Genomic DNA, 19,948 nt, shown 5'->3' with positions numbered 1-19,948 from the left:
CACAAAACAACACGCAATGTGGTGGAGCGCACGTTTGGACTACTGAAGAGCAGGTTCCGCTGCCTCCACAAGAGCGGAGGCGCACGCCAGTACAAACCCATCACCTGCTGCAAGATTATTGCCACTTGTGCAATGCTGCACAACCTTGCCACGAAAAAAGGTACAGATGTGGAACTAACATATTTTGAGGACAACGAGGATGAGTCAGGCCAGCCAGAGGGCAGCGCAGCTAGAGTGCCAACTGCAATCGATGGGAGAGAGAGACGGGCAGAGATCACATGCAACTATTTCTGAGTAAGTGAGGGGACACAGCGAGTTGTGAGAAGTCATGACGTAGTTTAATGTGGCACCACGCCATGAACACATGAACAGGCCAATCTGGCAATATACCATCTATACAAGGAGTATGTCCAGGGTTACGTCACCCAATGGGAAGTGGCTAAGCAGGGCCACATCAATGTTTGCGCATACGCGCTGCAGTGGTGGATTGCACGGCCTGTGCATCCTCACTAGAGCCAACCCCAAGCCGCCTGCTGCTCCTGCGTGCTTCGGGGACGGGGGGTGTGATGCTGCTGCTGGTGTCGATGCTCTCCGCAGCATCCCCTGCAGCAGTTGTCGACGCCTGACTAGTCAATAGCACCCCTAGTGCACTTGTCACCTGCACCATCCCCCGAGACAGGTCGCTGCAGCACTGTGTTAGGCCCTCCTGCATCGTCACAGAGCGCCGGCAAAGTAGGGAAGTCGCAGTTGCCAGACGGTTGAGTGCCCTGCTGGTAGTGTCCCTTCTCTGGCGTTCCCGGCGCCGTGCTTCGATGTCAGCATCTAATTTGCTGCACAACTGCTGGATTGACTGGGACATGTCCCGAATGCCCGCAGCCATGCCGCCAATGTTTGTGTCCATGTTGACTAAGCTTGTCTTCATCACCCGCATGTGCCTCTGGACTGACATAACTGCCTTTGATTGCAGGCGCTGTTGCTTCAACATTTGGCCCTCGAGCCCCAAGAAGACACCATGGCCGTCAGTGGGTGCTGGTGGACTCTGGACACGCGACCTGCGGCGCCCTCTTGCTCCCGTCTGTGCTGCCTGTGAGGTGTGGGGCACAGTGGGATGGCTCCCTTCCTGGTGCCCGGTGCGGTCTTCTGGGCCCATGCTGTCGTCTGACGAGGTGTCGAAGGCTCGTAGCCTGGCTGCTGGACGCCTCCTCATTCTCACACCTGCAAGCGGAGATGTGGCCGGTGATTCGAACATGAGTGGCGATGCTGGCTGTGGTTGTGGTGATGCTGGCTCTCGGTGAGGTGATGCTGGCTCTGTGTGCGGCGAGGCTGGCTGTGTTGGTGGTTCGGCTGCCAGTGGGCCTGCTCCCTGGTCTGAACTCGTGCTGGCTAGAGGTGATTTTTGTGGCCGGTGTGCCGTCTCCCCTGCAGCATGCCCTGTACTGCATGATGTCACATCTGTGGACAGAAAAACAACATTGGCTCAGTGTCCCCGAAGGGCTGCATTGCAAGCGTCACAATAAATCATTTCACATTCCAATCTGTCCTCTGTCTCCTTGTGCCTCGAGTGCGTGACATGCCTTGTTGCCCTGTGACATTTACATCATGGTTAGTGTTGCCCTGACTACATCTCCCGGAATGCATTGCCTGTCTGCACTGACACGTGTGGACTGCAGTGTGATTCTCGTTTCACAATGGGGGATGTGGGATAGGGGTAGGGGAGGCTACATTGCTGTGCTTTCGTCTTACCTTGGTGTGTTGCGGCTCTGGCAGAGCTGTCGGCGTCCCCAAGACCCACGACGCTCTCTTGCTCGATTGTGGCCGCCACCAGCTCCTCCAGTTCGGTGAGGGCAGGAGCCCTGTTGGTTCCACCTCCGGTCTGGCTGGCCTCCTTCTGGATGTCGCCCATCTTCCTCTTGGTCACAATCCTCAGGTCATACCAGCGCTTTTTGAGGACCTCAATGTCCCTGTGGGTCACTCCCACAGCATTGACCTGCGCCTGGATGGCCAGCCATATGTTGCGCTTTTCGGCCTCAGGCACTTGCAGGGATTGCCTCCCAAACAGCTTCTGGTGCTGCTTCACCACCTCCTCCACCAGCACCTGGAGTTCCTTGGGGCTGAATTTGAGCTTCCTCCTCCTTTCCCCTCCGTCTTTCTGTGTTCTCTGGCTGGACATGCTGTTCGTTTCCCGCTCGCACATGCAACTGCTCCCTGCCTCTCCTCTGCACTCCAAGCCTCTCCAGGGTCGGCTAATTATGTACACCTGCCTGGGTGTGGCCACGTCGGCTAATTGTGTACACCTGCCTGGGTGTGGGCAGTTCCTGGTTGGGTGGGCTGTCGTTGCACAGGATTAGCTGTTTCGTCAAGTCATGTGATGTTATTTACCGAATCCGTACATACCGATTCGGTATTTTCCGATTCGGTAGATACCACCTCGGTATTTTCCGAATCGGTAGATACCACCTCGGTATTTTCCGATTCGGTAATTATCACCTCGGTATTTACCGAATCGGTGAATTCCGATTCGTATTTACCGAATGTTACCGAATCGGTAACTGTTACCGAATTTTTACCTACATATAACTTACCGATTCTTATTTACCGATTCGGTACGGCTCGGTATTTAAGAACCGGTAAAATTTATTTACCTACATGAGGCCCATGGTGTGATAGGGCAGTGTCATTAAACAAAATTGGAGTGAGGTTTTTGAATTGGTGATGGAAGTATCTTGTAAACAAGTAGTAAACAAGTGCAGCTAATGTCATCAGTGTGTTTATTCGGACAAATGCCCTGGTCCAAGACCACTAAATGTATACTCACATTTGTGGACTTGACACTGATGACCGCCAAACGACATTTGGTGAAAAAATGGAAAACTAATGGTGGTGGCTTTGTAATGTTAAGAAGTAGACCATAACGTAATTAACAGTACTCATGGAACAATGAGGCCAAGGTGGCAGGGCACAGTGAGTGATCATCGGCATACAATATTATTAGCCTAAACTGCTAGGACAGATGATCTACCATCCAGAGGGGCCCAAATATGCCATAATGTGATTATATTTGGCTGTTGCCATATAGGTTTGTTTTTCCTGCAACGTGAACCTAGTCAGAAGGCAGAAGAGTACTCTACATGGTCAAAAGCAAATAACAGGAGAGGAAGATGCTTTGAATGAGTGAGATATCATATACACCAGGTCAAGTTAATACATTGAGGGTGCTCATGGGTGCAGATGTGTGAAGGCAATGGAACAGGACTCTAAAATTCATCACTGTGAGCCTGGGGTATGAGCCGAGGGATAAGTGAATTCACTTAGGGTTGGAATATGTGTCTCTCTTGTGCTGAATGTATAGAGTATGCAGAGGGAACAGGACCTAGGCTGACGAGGAGATGGTAATTTGTTTAAGGGTTATAGTTAGGCTGTCTGGTTTTAGGTTTAAACCTATAATAACTGATAAAACCCCACTGAATTAGAAATAGCCCTCACCTGTGAAAACATATAAACATTGAAAAAACACCTGCACAACCACAAACTAAATGCCATTCAAAGAAAGGAAATAGAGAGTGAAAGTCATTTTTTTCTTCCTGAAGGGGACAGTACAATGTAACTTTGTTATACAGGCTAGTCTGGGCTAACATTATTCTGCTTGAGTTTTGTTTTTAGGGATGCCACTAAAATATTGTTTCTTCTTCCTTTTGTTTTTTTCAGTTTTGTAGTCTTTGGTCTAAAGATGCAGGGTTTAGAAGAATGTTTTAGGTCTTATTTATAAACTGCAAAGAATCAGAAAATATCAAAATCATATTTGATATTTTGGCTGCGTTGGATTCTTTCACTGATAGGTAAAATGGCTGGTTTCATAGGAATCTTTCCCAAAATTAGTCATCACATTTACCCACTGATAATGAGTAAAAACCCTTAATACATCAATCCCCAGTTTCTAGTGAGTCAGGGTTGATAGTAGGTGAATTGCCAACACTTCAGGCTTGAACATTCAATGCAAGGTATAGTGACAAGTATATGTGAAAAGAGCGCTATCACCAAGCATCTGGAATAGTGGTTGAAACATCACACCAGACTTTTAGAAAACATGGACCGCAGTGTCACTTAGAATGCTCTGCAAAAAAGGTTCTTTCAAAGTTCAACAAAGATTGGAGTGATACTGTTTGTATTTGCAGTAATTCAGCTACGTATATGAAAAAATTGTGTGATGATCTGTCAAAACTGATACCTGAGCTGAAGTGCTTCCCTGTAAGAGATCCGTGCCACTTGTTAGATGGTATGCTGAAAGCATCTTTACAATTTTCAGAGTTAATGAGGAATGCTATTGACTTTTTAGTCCATTCTGGTGCACTGTTTTCTTGTGTACAGGAACTAAATGGCAAATATTTTGTGCTTTGTGTGGCATCAAAGAAAGAGTCATCCCAACTGTGTTTCTTAGCTGATAGTTCTCAGTCTAAGGGGCTATGATTGCTATATTATCCATGTGGCAACTGTTTACAAAATGTTTGCTGATTGAAGATGCCAAAGACAAGAAATGTGCGGATCGTTGGTTACATATTGATAGTGATTTAATAAAAATTACACTCTACTGCATTCTTAGATTTTTACAGGAAAACATAACTGCTGTTGTGGACATAATAAAAAAACTAGAGTCTGAAAACACCCTTGTCTGCCAAGTGTTCAACATAATTGGTGTAGATGTGAAACAGCTCCTTGAGAGTAGGCTGGGGATACCTTTAGTGACTTTGGCCCTGCAACAAGTTCCATGTTAGAGTGCTTGCCACTTCATAAGCAAAGCAATGGTGAAGAGCAATTCAGGAACTTTTATTTTACAATGTATGAGAAATGGCTTGCAATGATGCATAGCTATGTCCCTTCACTGGCAATGGCATTTGAAGTCAATGAAACCTCACTGCGGTACTCTGTTCTAGATCCCTTCCGTAAAGGTGAATTTCCTCCGTAGTTTCAAAAGTGCGGCTTCATTTTTGACCACTTCAATAAGTCTGAGGGCCTAAGCGCCCAGATCAGAGCAAATGTTGCAGAACCTGCCCTGAGAATCGCAATCTTCAAGTGAACCAGTATTGGCATGGAAAGCTATGTCAGTGGCCAGAGTTAACAAATTGAGGACTGGCTATTTTGGCGTTGCCCATCTCAAGTGCCAATGTGGAGAGGGTCTTTTCACAGAAGTTTATATGGGAAGGAAAGAGTGAGTGCACATGACCAAAGAGACACTGAAGAAGTATTATATGGTGTACTACGATGAGTTTAATTTGCAATAATCATTTGGACCTCATATACACTATACTTACACTGTCTATATACCATGCGCTATCAGTGTAGAAAGCAAGCATTAACAAAAGCAAAACTTTCCGTAAACACCGGAAAAACACTGTTTCTTTAGTTTTTATTGGCGTGAAGATGTGTAACCACTGATAACCACTGTTTTTTAAGGTATTGAAATCACTTAAACACTGAAAAAAACCCACCAGAATTTACCAAAAATAGAAACTGAAAACAGGAAAGCCTAGTTATAGTTGACTTAATAGTATATATATACTTGTGCCATCGTCATGCTCAATGATGTCGTCTCAGATGTAAGCAGTGATGTTATTAATGATGTCATTGAACATGTCATTATTGTTGTAATATTTGAGGTCGTAAGTAGTACATGACAAGGGCACAAGTTATTATAACTGGTAAATTTCAGTGGGTTTTTTTGTTTAACTGAAATTTTCACCTAACTGTAATGTCACTTTAGGCATTGGTTTTTTTCAGTGAATTTTAAATGTATATGTTGCTAGACAATGTTATTCTGTAATGGTTTAAATATGCAATTAAACTGGGCCTATGGTGATTTTGCTTTTCTCTATTTTAATGATTTATTCATTAAAAATCAATAATGAGTACTATTAAGCATGTGCCTGCTTGAGTGGATTTAATTATTCAACTCTACCCCCACTGCAGAATCTCCCAAGAGCTCAAAAATAAATATTACATTACATATATTACATTATTTTTATATTAAAGGTTCATGTAAATGTTTTTGATGTATTTATTTTAAATTACAAAAATGCTACACCACTAATAACTTAGTTTTGAGAGATCTTAAATTAACAGGAAAATATTTAATTAAATTAAAATATTTTTTCTGAAGTTTAAAATAAAAAAAAGAATTCCAACCGAAAGAAAAACAATATTTATATTATGCATTAATGTTTATTAATAGTGATGTATAGAATTATTCTAAATTATTTGAGTTATATTTTAATACTAATCCATTATTTTCAATTGGGGGATGTTACAGAATCAGATTTTGTGAATAAGCAAAAAGTAGTAAAGTTACTAAAAATAAATTATTCAATAGTGTAAGGTCCATTTGGAATCAGGCCCAAGATGTTTATATTCACATTAGTTTTGTAATGGCACTTTTTTTGTTTACTATTCTCCCAATTAAAATGTAAACATTTTAAAATATACAGAATTTTAGATCTATATGTTATTTGCTGTTAAATGTTGAATGTTAAATTGTGTTAACTGTTATGCACCATCACCGGCAATAAAAGAAACAGATGACCTTATAAAAAGATCCTGCCTTAATTTCTATCGATAAACTTGTCTACGGCCAAAAATGTCTGGATTTCCACAAACGGATACATACAAGTTGTAAATGCAATGGTTGTGGAGCTTTTCTTTATGAGTTTGTGAACACCCACACACTTGTGAGTTACTCAGCATTCCTTCACTTCTTTCTGACCCATTCTCACCTTGTATGGGTTTGCTCCAAGAAAAGGTTTGAGTAAATACCCTTCTAAGGTGGAAAGAGCAATGGATTGTCCCTAAACGTCTTTGGGGATGCAGATAAAAGGTTTTGCCACAAGTAAAAAGTACATTTCTATTGAAAAATAAAGAAAAAGTAAAAAAAGTTCTGTTGCCTAGTGGAACTGCCTTTCTGCAAATCAAAATTGGACTGTGTGTGTACAGTTCTGCGCTAAGGAAATAGTAATGTGTATAAATGTCGCATACATACCGTTGACAGATGTATATCTGAAAACTTGCAACTGTTGTAACCTTCCTATACTGACAATGTGTGTGAATTGCAAAAAAATTAGGAGTTATAATGTCAGTCTATATTTACTCATTGTTTGTGAATTGTGCCAATCTGGATTATTGCGTATTACTTCTTGCTAACATTGTCCATCATAACTAGCTAAAAGTGACCGTAACAAGCTAATAAAATGTTCAACATACCCAGCAATAATCAGCTGGCATTTGGTAGATTAGCCGTAACTTTAAGAAGAGTACCCCTGTTGATGAAAATAGTTCAACCTGCATAGTTTTCATTACAGTTCATGGCTGCAGTTTAAGCCATATTAAAATTAGTTGTTAGACAACAACAAAAAATAATCCTAGGAGCTGCATTGTTCACTGCAAGGCACCAGCAAATCACTAGGGCCCCCGGGGCACAGAGGGCTCCCCATTGAATTCTTTGTTATTGCAAACTGAAATGTTTTAATTAGCTGTACATAATTAGAGATAATTGTATGCTAAGTCTTCTATCTCCTAAAGATAAATCTAGCACGCTGTATATTTCCTCCAAAATTACACCAAGAAAGGGGCACAGTGAAATCAAAATTACATGCATAACTGAGCCACAAATGTAGAACATGCAACATTCAGTAATAGTCGAAGATGCCACAATAGGATTCTTGAGAGGAAAAGACAGAAACTCAAGGCCTGATTCACAAAGGTAAACTTCCACTTTTGTGTAAATTTACTACTTTTTTCGTATTCACGTATTGGATTCTTCAGTTCGGGTGGAAAATTCCGCGCATAAAAAGATAGGACAAGGCTGTTTTCATAAGTTTGGAGTATCCGTTATGAGAGTCACAGTCTTCTTCATTGGGCTGTTGTCGTAAATTGGGAACATGCCTTTCAGTTTGTAAATTCAAGGTACTGGTATCCAGGTTGTACTGGTGAAAACTGTGAAATACCCTTACCTGAGAAGGTTCACTTTCAAAACCCTGCTGTGGGTTCCGCAGCGCGGGATGCACAAGGGCGTGGCCTGGTCAAAGACCGGGCCAAGAGCGGGACCGTCTGCACCCGTCCACAGCCGGTCGAGGTTGCACTTGGCCACCCCTCTTGGCTCCACTTTTTTGCTCTTCATCATTGAGGTACTGTCATCGCCTTAGTTTCCTATTATGTTGACACACTGACTGCTTTGTTGTTAATTCCCCTGGAGTTCCTGCGGGTCCAGGTGTGAGCTTGTGTGGCTCTGCCTGGGGCCTGAATCATAGACGCCAGGGCAACTCAGGTTGTAGCTATTGCAATCAAGGGACCTTAATTTAGGTATGCCTTCTAGTTTTTATACCCCCAAATGTGAATTCACATGGGTACAAGGAAGATGAACACAGGCACGTCCGGGGCGACACAATTATCACGATAGCCCTGACAAAAAGAGACTCTCTCTGAAGTCAGAGAGAGGTGTCCAGGGACTACATCCTCCCATTATCCCTGACGGCGCAGCTGGTATTCCGTCAGCAGTTTTTTCATCCTCTGAATTAATGCACGCTGAAGCCATGGAATCCCAAATAGATTTGAACACCACGCTTGCTGAACCCCCAGTTAAAAAGAAGAGGGCCGGGGGGAAGAGAGCATCTGAGTCACAAAAGAGGCTGTCCTCTCTAGACACGTGCCAATATTGACTCAGATACTGTAACGGATAACGTACTTGCTAGGTTTGAATTATTGCTCAAAGGTTTGTTGTCCCCCATCCAGATGCGATTCGAAGGGATAGAGGCTAAACTTTGTTTGTTGTCCCGTCCTGATTTGAGTGCCCCCAAAAGCAAGGCAGTGGCTGCGGTCACAGGATCTACTTATCAGGTAAGGTCCCATCACTGAATACTCTCACTCCAGGGGGGCCCTGGAGAGCCCAGCTGCACAGCCCCCAGTAGTATCACGCTATCTTACCAGGTGGGTGCCCGGGTGACAAGGCCATATTGTGCTACACGGGCCACCGAAGATCCTAGTCAAATGGACTCCACTGGAGGTCCATCTCAGCTCATCAGGAGTAGCACCACTACACTTATACCAAGTAGGTCTCCCACGGCACAAGTGGGTAATGAATTTTCCCTACACTTACCCCCTGAGTCAGTACCCTTGGCTGTTATCCTGACGGGGGCCCCACCTTTTAAGCAAGGCATGAAAGAGTCTATGTTAGATCTCATGCATAAGGTCAAACACTGGTATGATAGTTCCATCGTAAAAGGGCACCTTTCTCCCCTCACACCATAATGGCAAGAAGAGTGGGCTGGGTGGGATCCAGGGTCAGGACAAATCTTGAGGGATATTGTGTTGTGGTCAATCTAAGGCATCCTAGGCATGCAAAAGCCTTGGCCCAGAATAACCGATTACAGGATGCAAGGACAATGATCACGATAGTTCCCCTCAATTACTTTTATCCCATACTGTCCTTCTTCCTGAGCAGTAGTGGTCAGCCCATCCCTAATCCCCCCGGGATAGCTCATGGCGAGATTGGCAGGACTGACATTTTACTTAACAACAGGTTCACTCCTCGAACATAGTTAGACGATAACGATTGACAGATGACACAACAGACCAGGTCTTTAAGCCTTAGGCTTCTGGTCCCACAGACTCTGTAGTCTCTCGCGCCAATCTTGTACTTTTTACTCCGCCACTACTTCATTTATGAGGATTATAACATCGAATATAGCAGGCCTGAGGGGTAAAAGAGATGATGCAAGATGGTTAGAAACGCTTGGGGATTGTCATTTAGGCGCTCGGCAGGAAACATTGGATTCAGAGAAATCCTTTTTATATGGCTGGATTCGCCTCCTTTTAGGTCTCGCTGAGCCAGCGCACGCGCTGCTCTGCTAGAAATTTAGTGAGTGGCTTTTTGAAAGTGCTACCAGAGGCTTTTGCTGGCCTCAAGCTTGCGTGCACGTGCGCGTGCAGGTGCGCATGCATGCGTGCAGCCGTCATGTGGGCTTCTGTCAAGGTTCATTAAGCCTTGCATGCCTCTCTCCGCACTTCAATTCCCTCCCCCTCCCACACCACAGATCGAGTCACTCTGCTGGCCTCCACTCCTCCACTCCCCCCCCCCCCCGCCGCCAATGCTTGTCTCTGGGGAGTTGTGAACAAATTCTTTGATCAATTCAGCATGTCCTACCCCTAGAAAATCATAAATAAACCACACCTGAGCCCGGAGTAAGGCACAACTACTTCCAGAGTATGCTTCCTAAATTAGGTGCACACATTCAGAAGTAATTCGCACTGAAGACAGGTCTAAGAGGAAAATGCACACAGAAAAATATTTGTAGATTCCATCCACTCCATGTACAATGTCAACAATCTAAGACGTGAACTTAAACAATAATGGTGCTATTTTATTAACGGAGGTAACGCAGTTGTATTATTTTTTGACACACGCCCCAAGTCATCACGCAGATCTTAAACTAGAGACGTCCCTTGCTGTAACCACGCTTCCAACTGCCCCTCCCCCAAAGCACTGCTGCAAATTGGCTTGCATATTTAAAATACTAATTCATGGCTTTGGATGTCCTGCAAAACACAAAGAAGGCATTGTAATGCTCGCACCTGGCAAAGCGATTTACGGCTGCAGAGGGCTCCGGGCCACGGTCATCATTGGGATAGACCCTGGCAGCGTGCTCCCTTCCCCCCTCTGAGGAGAGCGCTCCAGATGCGCACTTCCGGAGTGTGGCGTACTGTTGACACCCTCTCAATCTGCACACTCTTCACTGTTGACTAAATAATAAATATGGCAGGCAGGATATTTCAGACTAGACAAATAGGCCCTCGCAGCTGCTTGTCATATTTGGGCAATTTGGTAAGTAGCCGACAGCTGCTGCTTGGTGAATTTGTCGACCTTCCCTTGCAGCCCAACAACTGGCGTCACACTTGTTTGCACTGAACACACAGTTATGATGCATCTATGGTTCTTGTACTTTTACTGTAAATGCAACCATGGTTCTTTTACTGTGTTATTATTGCAGTCTGACGTGCCACCAAGAAGCACAGTTCTATAGCTCCTGCGCAGTCAAAAAATGATAGGGCTTCTCAGCGCTGTGCCCACATTGTGCGCCTATTTGGCTTATGAACAGGATCCATTATTCGCTTTGTTGGCAGTAAGGCCTGCACATTTTTACTGATTTGTAGTAATCATACGTTTAATCATATGGAAGGTACATATGAATACATGACATATTAGTCAGCAGAAAAACGTTGCCTTAACCACTGTCAGCAACTCTGGGTGCTGTTCGATAACAAGCATTGGCATAGCTAATAGGTCTCGCTTTTGGGACCATATAAGTATTTAGTTTTGCAGCACAATATCCTTGGTGCAACAACATCACCTGTTGCATGGCTAAACCTTGTACCTTATAAACATGCATGATTGTCAGTATAATTAATTAATACTTATAAACCCTGATTACCAGTTTTGTGCTAATTTTTATTTTCTATTTCTTTTTTCAAGGATGAGAAAAATCAAGTTCTAATTACGAATGCTTGGCTCCAGATGGTAAGAACTTTCAGTTTTTGTTTTATGTATAAGCACGGGCATAGTCAGCCCAGATGCATATTGAGACAGTGTTCTAATTATTAAATTTTAAGGATATTACACTTAATTTCTCAGGCATTTGTGCCTGTCACCCTACCCTTGTACAGAACAACATATGATAAATGATTTTGTAGTGCAATTTAACATCTCTACCATCTCAACACAGAGAAAATATAATTTGGTCCACACTGTCAAAGTTATGAATAAATTGAGCTAACATCTCCTTGGATACAGTCGATAGCCATTCAAGACAACCTATGGCACAATGTGTAGATGTTAACTTCTTGTCTGGTGCATGAGCATGGGTCCCCGTTCCAAGAGGTATAGTACCAGAATATTAAGTTTTAAACGTCAAGGTATAAAAATATAAACATAGACTGCCAAAATATTGTGAAGGCAAGTATATATAGGTATGAATGGTATACTATTCTTCACTCCACATTTATGCCCCTTGATAATATATTTATCTTCAAAGTACATTCTTGTGGAGTTGGGAATAGCAAATACTTGCCTTCACAATATGTTGCTAATCAATATTCAAGTTACAGTATTGTTGAGCTCAATATTCTATCATACAACCACTGTAAGCAGAATTTCAATTATTACACCATGTGCAATTACAGGATTTTAAATTGCACCGTGGTAATCATATCGCAATCTTGAGGTACCTTTACATTTACCAATCACAGAAAAATGATAAGAAAAAATTCATAATACTGGATCCTGCTTCAATTCTGCAAATATGTTGTTATTTAATCACACGCACAGAACCATCTTTGTGGGGAGTGGAACGTCTGCTACCATCCTTGCAGAGACTTACTCAATAATGATCATTTGTGATTGAATACATTCATAATCAAATGGCTAAATGTTATTTTTCAGTGCTGTACCTAAATTACATGATAGTTTAGTCAAATATGAATAGCTCATTGTGTCCGAGGAGCACACAGAGCATGGATTTTGATGATAACACATTTCTCAGCAGAAAACAATAATATATCAAGTGCATTGAAAGATATCTAGCCTATTACTGAGTGCTTACAAACTTTAAGGACTATGAAAACAACACATAGTTAAATCAATTTAGAGGCCGAAGATCCTGCAATGGGGTCAGGTGGCAAAACCAAGTTGCCATCTGACCACCTAATTCTTTTTAATCAACTTCACCAATTGGCATCATATTTGTATGGCTGTGCATTAATTGTTCCCACAGATATGACATGAGGTTATAGTAATTTTCTGGAGCTGACAGAGAAACTGTGTGATGATAGTCATATTCACTGCATGATTATATTGATGCCAGCTCCCCACAGATAGTGTTTTATTATAGTTACTTTGAAGTCCCGATAAACATAGTGAGTGATTATATTTATGTTGAAGTCCCCACAGAGATAGTGAGTAATGATAGTTATGTTAAAGTCATTTGACATAGTGTGTCACTAAAGGTTGCCCAGGTTGCCACAAAGATAGTGTGTGATCATAGTCTTTTTCAAATCCTCCAAAAGATAGTGTCTGATTATAGCCATGCCCAGTTCTCCACAGATAGTGTGCTTGGTTTTGGTGTATGATGATAGTCATGCTGCAGTTAATGCAGAAATAGTGCTTTAAGAGTAATGCCAATGTCCCACAGAGATAGTTTGGGATTATAGTTAAGTCCAAAAGATAGTATTTGATTGATTATATTGATGCCTGGCTCCCCACAGAGATAGTGCATGATTATAGGGATGCTGAGGTCCCCACAGAGATAGTGTGTAAGTATATGGATGCCCAGGTCCCCACAGAGAAAATGTGTGATTATAGGGATGCCCAGGTCCCCGCAGAGATAGTGTGTGATTATAGTCATTCCAGGTCTCCACAGATATTGTGTTTAGTTTTGGTGTATGATGATAGTCAGAGAAGGCAACGATCCACGCACTTTCATCGTCAATCTCCGCCAAAAGGCCTTCCCTGACCTCGCAGACTGGGATATGGACACCCAAGTCCAAAGAGCACATAGATTACCATTGTCAATCTCAGCCTCCTAGGGTAATCAATCTAAAACCAATTTTGCCCGGCCAATTTTGGTGTTCCTGTGCAATTTTCTTTTACACCAAGCAATATATTTTAAGGTGCGTCCTGCAGCCCCAGTCAAGGTAGATACAATGACTATTTTTGTGCAATCTGATTCATGCAAGGCGACTATGGACAAGCGGTGGAGGCTTCACCAACTTATGGATCCCTTTAAGACTGTCTCGTCGCAGGTGTTCTTGCAAGAGCCTGCACGCTTGAAAGTAGTCAAGGATGGCAGACAATATTTTTTTCTCAATGAGCAAGACGCCAAACAAGCTTGGAGCAAATGGCAATCAGCTAGCAAGTAGTATTTATAGTCTTAAGCCCATTGCAGTAATTCTAAGAGAGGATGTTCTTATGGAAATAGACTTTTACCTTCTGCATTATAACGGACACTATAACGGATACTCCTAAGAGACTTCCTCTCTTTTTCTTATTCGTAAGCATGTATGCGTTTATTTTTATTTTTTAGATACAAGGCTAAATGGTATAATCGACGTATATGATGGGGGGCAGTAGGGGTCACAGGGGATGGGGGTTTAGGGAGGGCATCTTCATGATGCTATCACCATGGGACAGCAGGGAAAGGGGCGATTCCCTTTTCCAGTAACTGGGAGGGGGGTGGGCGAAGGGTCAGGTAGGGATGTCTGCCTGGGGGAGGGGGCGGGGTAAAAGCCACTGTTTTGAAAGTTCAAACACTGTTATTTATGCAGAACTGAGTACTTATAATTTGATCTGGATTTTGAATGTTGACAATGCCTGAACTTAAGTGTATGTTTTGGAATGTAGCAGGATTGAATCAGGCGGGGAAACGACGATTAGTAATGGAAGAGTTACACACTTTTAAGCCTCATATACTAGGGTTGTCAGAGATGCATAGTGCTTATAAAAACAAAGAACTTTTGAAGCACTTGGGATACGACCTTATGGTGTGCACATCACAAACAGTATCTATTCGTGGGGTGGCTTTGTTAAAATCCAGACTGTGTCAGGCTACTATCGTTCGCTCACTCGCAGATATTAGGGGGAGGTGGGCAATTTCACAAATCTTGATCTATGATCTTGTTTTGACCGGCACTTTAATGTATGCCCTGGCATGAAGAACCAATGAAATCATTTAATTTGATTGGAAGTAACAGCTATGGGGTTTTATTTGTGATTATTTTAGCTAATGAATTTTAACAGTTTAGTGTTATAATTGTAAGAATGCCTTTTTAAAAAATGATTTTGAAATAATGTTTGTAAATGAAATTGTTTGACTTTTATGATTCCTTTGTTCTGAATCGAATAAAGTTTTTGAGACTGATCTATGGGCATACGTTTACAATATGTATGGTTTATGGCCCTAACACAGACTGCCCAGATGTTATCTATCAAGTGAGCTCCGAGCTGTTGGAATGGTCTGGCGATAAGATAGTGATGGGCGATTTTAACTGCATAATGGATAGGAGGATTGACACCACTAATGCTTCTGCTCGCGCTAGAATGTGTAAAACTAGGACTGCCATACATGAGCTCTTACATTTGCATCAATTGGAAGATTCTTGGAAGAGGCTGTTCCCCAAAGTCCCAGGCTACACCTTTTTTTCATCTTCGCACAAGCATTATTCTAGAATTGAAATGATTTTTGACAAATATTCTATTTTGGAAAACGCACTGGTGGCAGTATGTCCTAAAATCACTTCTGATCATAACCCTGTTATGCTAACAGCACCGTTAAAGTCAAACACACAAGCGCCAATCGGGGATTTTATTTTTCCTAGACATCTTCTTAGCAATTCAGAATGCATAGAGGTGATGCGTAAGGTACTTGGGGAGTATATCGACTCTAATATGGGTTTAGCATCAATCGCAATTGTCTGGGACTGTTTAGAGGCTTACGTAAGAGAAGTCACACTCCAATTCATCATAAGGCAAAACAGGTTTGGCTCCCGACAGTGGTACCAGGAGCAAAAACGGTGCTTGGATTTGGAGCATCAGCACGCTGCGGCTATTGTCACAAAGAGCGTGACTGAATATTTGCTATATCAAAAGGCTGTAGAATAACAGGCAATGCTCAAAAGACGGCTAAAAGACAAAGTTGCTAATAATTATCACAAGCTCCGGACTAAACAGTATGAGTACGGCGAAAGAGTCCGTCAGCTACTAGCTAATCAAATAGCAGATCAAAATGCTAAAACCCACGTAAAAACAATTAAAGGGGTGGACGGTTTGATACATACCAGGTCTGCTCACGTAGTTGAACAATTTGGGTTATTCTATGCTAACTTATATAGTCGCTCAGGCAGTTCGGGAGAACAGATCATTTTGGAATACGCGCAGGAATGTCAGTTTTCAACCCTGTGTCCGATGGCATCTGAGCCATTGGATGTAGAAATTGAAGCATGCGAAATCGAGGAAGCTATAAAGGCTCTGCCGGTTGGCAAGGCAGTTGGCGAGGATAAGATTCCATTGGAATTTTTTAAAATCATTAAAGATATACTGGTCCCCATCTTCCTTAAAGTATGCAACTCTATTTTTCAGGGAGAAGAGGTTCCTCTCTCTTGGAACACATCTAATATTGTTGTTTTCCCAAAAAAGGGGAAGCCTATTGACGATATGAGTTCATATCGACCAATAGCGCTGATTAACGCCGACTCTAAGCTCTTTTCTAAAATTCTCGCAGCTCACCTAGCTCCGGTAATTCACTTAATAGTCTCAGAGCAGCAGCACGGCTTTGTTCCCGGAAGAGACACTTCTGCTCATATCAACACCGCGATAGCTGCATTTGATGTCTCTGGTCAGATAGGTCAGCAGATGGGGATGCTGATATTAGACGCCAAGAAGGCCTTCGACCGGGTGACATGGGAAACACTATGGATATTTATGTCTTGTTTGGGTACAGAAAATATATAATCACCCAACAGCTACAATTAAACTCATTCATTTTCAGTTCAAAGGGGGACCCGGCAGGGTAGTTCTCTATCCCCTTTATTATTTGCTATTTATATCGAGCCTTTTATCCAACATCTATTGATCAATGGCAATATTGATCCACTTATTCTGAATGGGACAAACTTAAAGCTACCTAGTTATGCGGATGACATCGCTATTTTCTCAGTCGACCCTGTTAAAGCTATGGCCACAATCATGTATGAAGCTCAGCGATTCAGCTCTTTTTCTGGCTACAAGCTAAATTTGCGTAAAACACAGACAATTTAAAATTTTCAATTAGTCCCCCCACCCCAGTAACTCTTGGAGTTACAAACACAGCTATCTATCTGGGGGTATGTCTTAGCAGCCAAGTCAATGAAATCATCCCACTAAACTATGATACATTACTCAAGAAAGTGGCGGAGAAGCTACGAAGTTGGCACCGTCTCCCTTTCAATATCTATGGGCGGTGCAATGTGGTTAAAATGAATATTTTACCAAATTTTGTATATCTTTTTCGTACCATCCCGCTAATTATACCATCTTCTTTTTTCAAACGCCTAGATAGTGTTTTGGGTAGCTTTATCTGGGGATATCAACGGGCTAGAAGAGCTATTAGACTTCTAAAACTTTCATATAACAACATTTTTAACTAAAAATACATCAGTATGCATATGCAGAGCGCAAAGGAGCATTTATAAAGAGGAGAAAAAAAAGAAAGAAAAAAAAGAATGAAAAAAAGCTATAGGTCCCAGATCCCTGTTAAAATTGCGCAGGATTTGGTCCTGTCTTCATTGGCATTAATGACTGTATGTATCCTCTTCTTTTTTTTCTTTTTCTTCATATCTTTTTCTTCTTCCTTCCCTGTCTTTTTCCTTCCTTTTTTCCTTTTACTTTTTTTCATTCTTTTCTTTCTTTCTTTTTTTTCTCCTCTTTATAAATGCTCCTTTGCGCTCTGCATATGCATACTGATGTATTTTTATTTAAAAATGTTGTTATATTTACTATTTTTGTGAATGGGCCCCACAGAGTCGCAACTTTAAATGGAATGGGGATATTTAAGTTATGCGCACCAAAGTTGGGTATATATACAGGGCGGATTCAACCTTCCCGATTTTAAGCTATACTTTTGGGCAGCATTTATGGGACGGATACAGAGCTTACTCAGAGGAACTGATACAAATCCCAATTGGTTTTCATATCAGCTGGCGTGCGGGACAAATACTGGGTTTTTACTATATCAAACATCTGATCTTAACTATTTTAAGCGAGTTCGCTTTCAGGTAGTCAGATACATCACTAAAATATGGTGTGAAATCTGTAAAACCTACGCAATAGCCGACTTCCACCAATATACGGTGCTATGGGGGAATCCTTTGTTTCCTAACACATTCCACGATCATATCGGGAAAGAATGGCAAATTAAGGGCACAACGCAATGGGTCAGTTGTATGATGATCAGGGTTTTCAAACTTTTTTATCATTAAAAGAAGAATTTGATCTTTCACAAACCCATTTTTTCAAATACTTAGGGATTATCTTACTCTAGGTCGGGGACTAACCGAGTTGTCTGGCTCATGTGAGATCTTGCCTATAATATTTGGCACCGGAGGGCGAGGAGCTATCAGCAAAATGTATCAAAAATGTATTGGGGCGGTGGGCGATGACGGTGTACAAATCACTGATAAACTTAGCCAGGTTTTCGGATCTGATATTTCTAGGGAGGAAATACAAGAGTCTCTTCAAACTATGGATTCAGCTGTAACATCTGTCAATCTAAAACTACAACAGTATATCATTATTTTATGCTATATTACACTCCTGAGCGAATTTCCAAATGGGCTAATAACTCAACCACTGCTAAGACCAACTGCCCTAAATGTCAGGAATACATTGCTGATCTACATCATATGTTTTTTAAATGCCCTCGGCTGAAGGATTGTTGGTCTAACATTGCTCTGGCTTTGACAACTTGGGTCGGTTATGATAGCCCAGTCACAGGGAAAGAGTTGCTGCTGGGACTATTTTCCCAATCCAGGTGCCTTACGAAACCCTTAGCCTCTATTACTGCTTCTTGTGATCGTCTGTGTATAGCCCGCTCTTGGATACATGCCACACCTCCCAGTATTAATGAATTCTGGTCTCTGATGAGGGAGGTCTCTGAAATGGAAACTGCATTGGCAAAAGCTAGAGGCCCCCGATCCCTGTTAAAATTGCGCAGGATTTGGTCCTGTCTTCATTGGCATTAATGACTGCATGTATCCTCTTCTTTTTTTTCTTTTTCTTCATATCTTTTTCTTCTTCCTTCCCTATCTTTTTCCTTCCTTTTTTACTTTTACTTTTTTTCATTCTTTTTTTTCTCCTCTTTATAAATGCTCCTTTGCGCTCTGCATATGCATACTGATGTATTTTTATTTAAAAATGTTGTTATATTTACTGTTTCTGCTTCTTTTTTGTGGCAAAAATAAAAAATTAAAATTAAAAACAAATTGTACCACAATTTGTTTCATTTTTCCAACAATATTAAACTGTAAACATGTTCCCCATACTTTCCCAAAGAGAGATCTCTGCCATGATGATAGCAGTCCCCACCTATGTGTGAAAAGTTATGAGTGATAACGTGTACATTCAATAAATTCAGGTTTAGGAAATCCCACCATTGGAAGGATACATATAACTCCACATATAAGAGTAACTTAAAACTCAGAAAAGATGAATAGCAAAAAAGTGTAATTTTACTACTATGTGCAGTTGCCGATTTAGAGTAAATTTACTCATGTAAATGTACCTTTGGGAATAGGCCCCACAGAGTCGCAACTTTAAATGGAATGGGGATATTTAAGTTATGCGCACCAAAGTTGGGTAGAAGACAAATATTTCATGGCATTTGTTTGAGGTAAAAGAGAGCAAGCAAAAGCTCAAGCTGCAATTGCTATTTTGCATAAAACTGTGAATAACGAGGTACTTCTTTTGAAATTCACACATATTCTCTAGGACACAATCAATAGTCTCAGAAAAATGTTTGTGAAGTTTGCAGGTGTATGAAATGTAGCTCCCGGTACAACTAAAGCTTATGGTAGAAGTAAATATTTGAGGTCCTTCAAAATCTGACTTAAAGTTTTCCTGGGTCACACATGCCTGCTAATTGGACAGAAATTAGGCAAACTGAGTGGTCAAGAGTGTGGACACATATTGAAAAATCAAAACACCTCATCTTGTTTATACTTTCAAAATATAACTCTGGAAATCAAACAAACTGCTGTCAAAAGGGCTCCTTAGCATTTGCCAGAGTACAAATTGGTTGATGTAATTTATGCCCTGTTTAGAGTGCACTTGTATACACTCTAAATAGTGCAGACTGGACATCTGCCCATTGCTTCGACCTGACCAGAA

At 41.8% G+C, this 19,948-nt stretch overlaps 1 protein-coding gene across 1 annotated transcript in view; it reads left to right on the top strand.

The window, feature by feature from the left end:
• LOC146866582 (neuronal acetylcholine receptor subunit alpha-7-like) overlaps nt 1–19,948 on the top strand; it is a 1,495,911-nt gene that overhangs the window by 449,266 nt on the left and 1,026,697 nt on the right. Inside the window, exon 3 of the mRNA XM_085640655.1 lies at nt 11,510–11,554. Within this exon, the coding sequence (XP_085496781.1) occupies nt 11,510–11,554 (45 nt within the window). The remainder of the gene's footprint in view (nt 1–11,509; nt 11,555–19,948) is intronic.

The sequence above is a fragment of the Triturus cristatus genome, chromosome 2_1 (assembly GCF_964204655.1).
Source record: "Triturus cristatus chromosome 2_1, aTriCri1.1, whole genome shotgun sequence".
In the NCBI taxonomy this organism is placed as follows: domain Eukaryota; kingdom Metazoa; phylum Chordata; class Amphibia; order Caudata; family Salamandridae; genus Triturus; species Triturus cristatus.
Note: the sequence above shows the minus strand (reverse complement) of the source record. Positions and strands in the feature narration are given on the sequence as shown.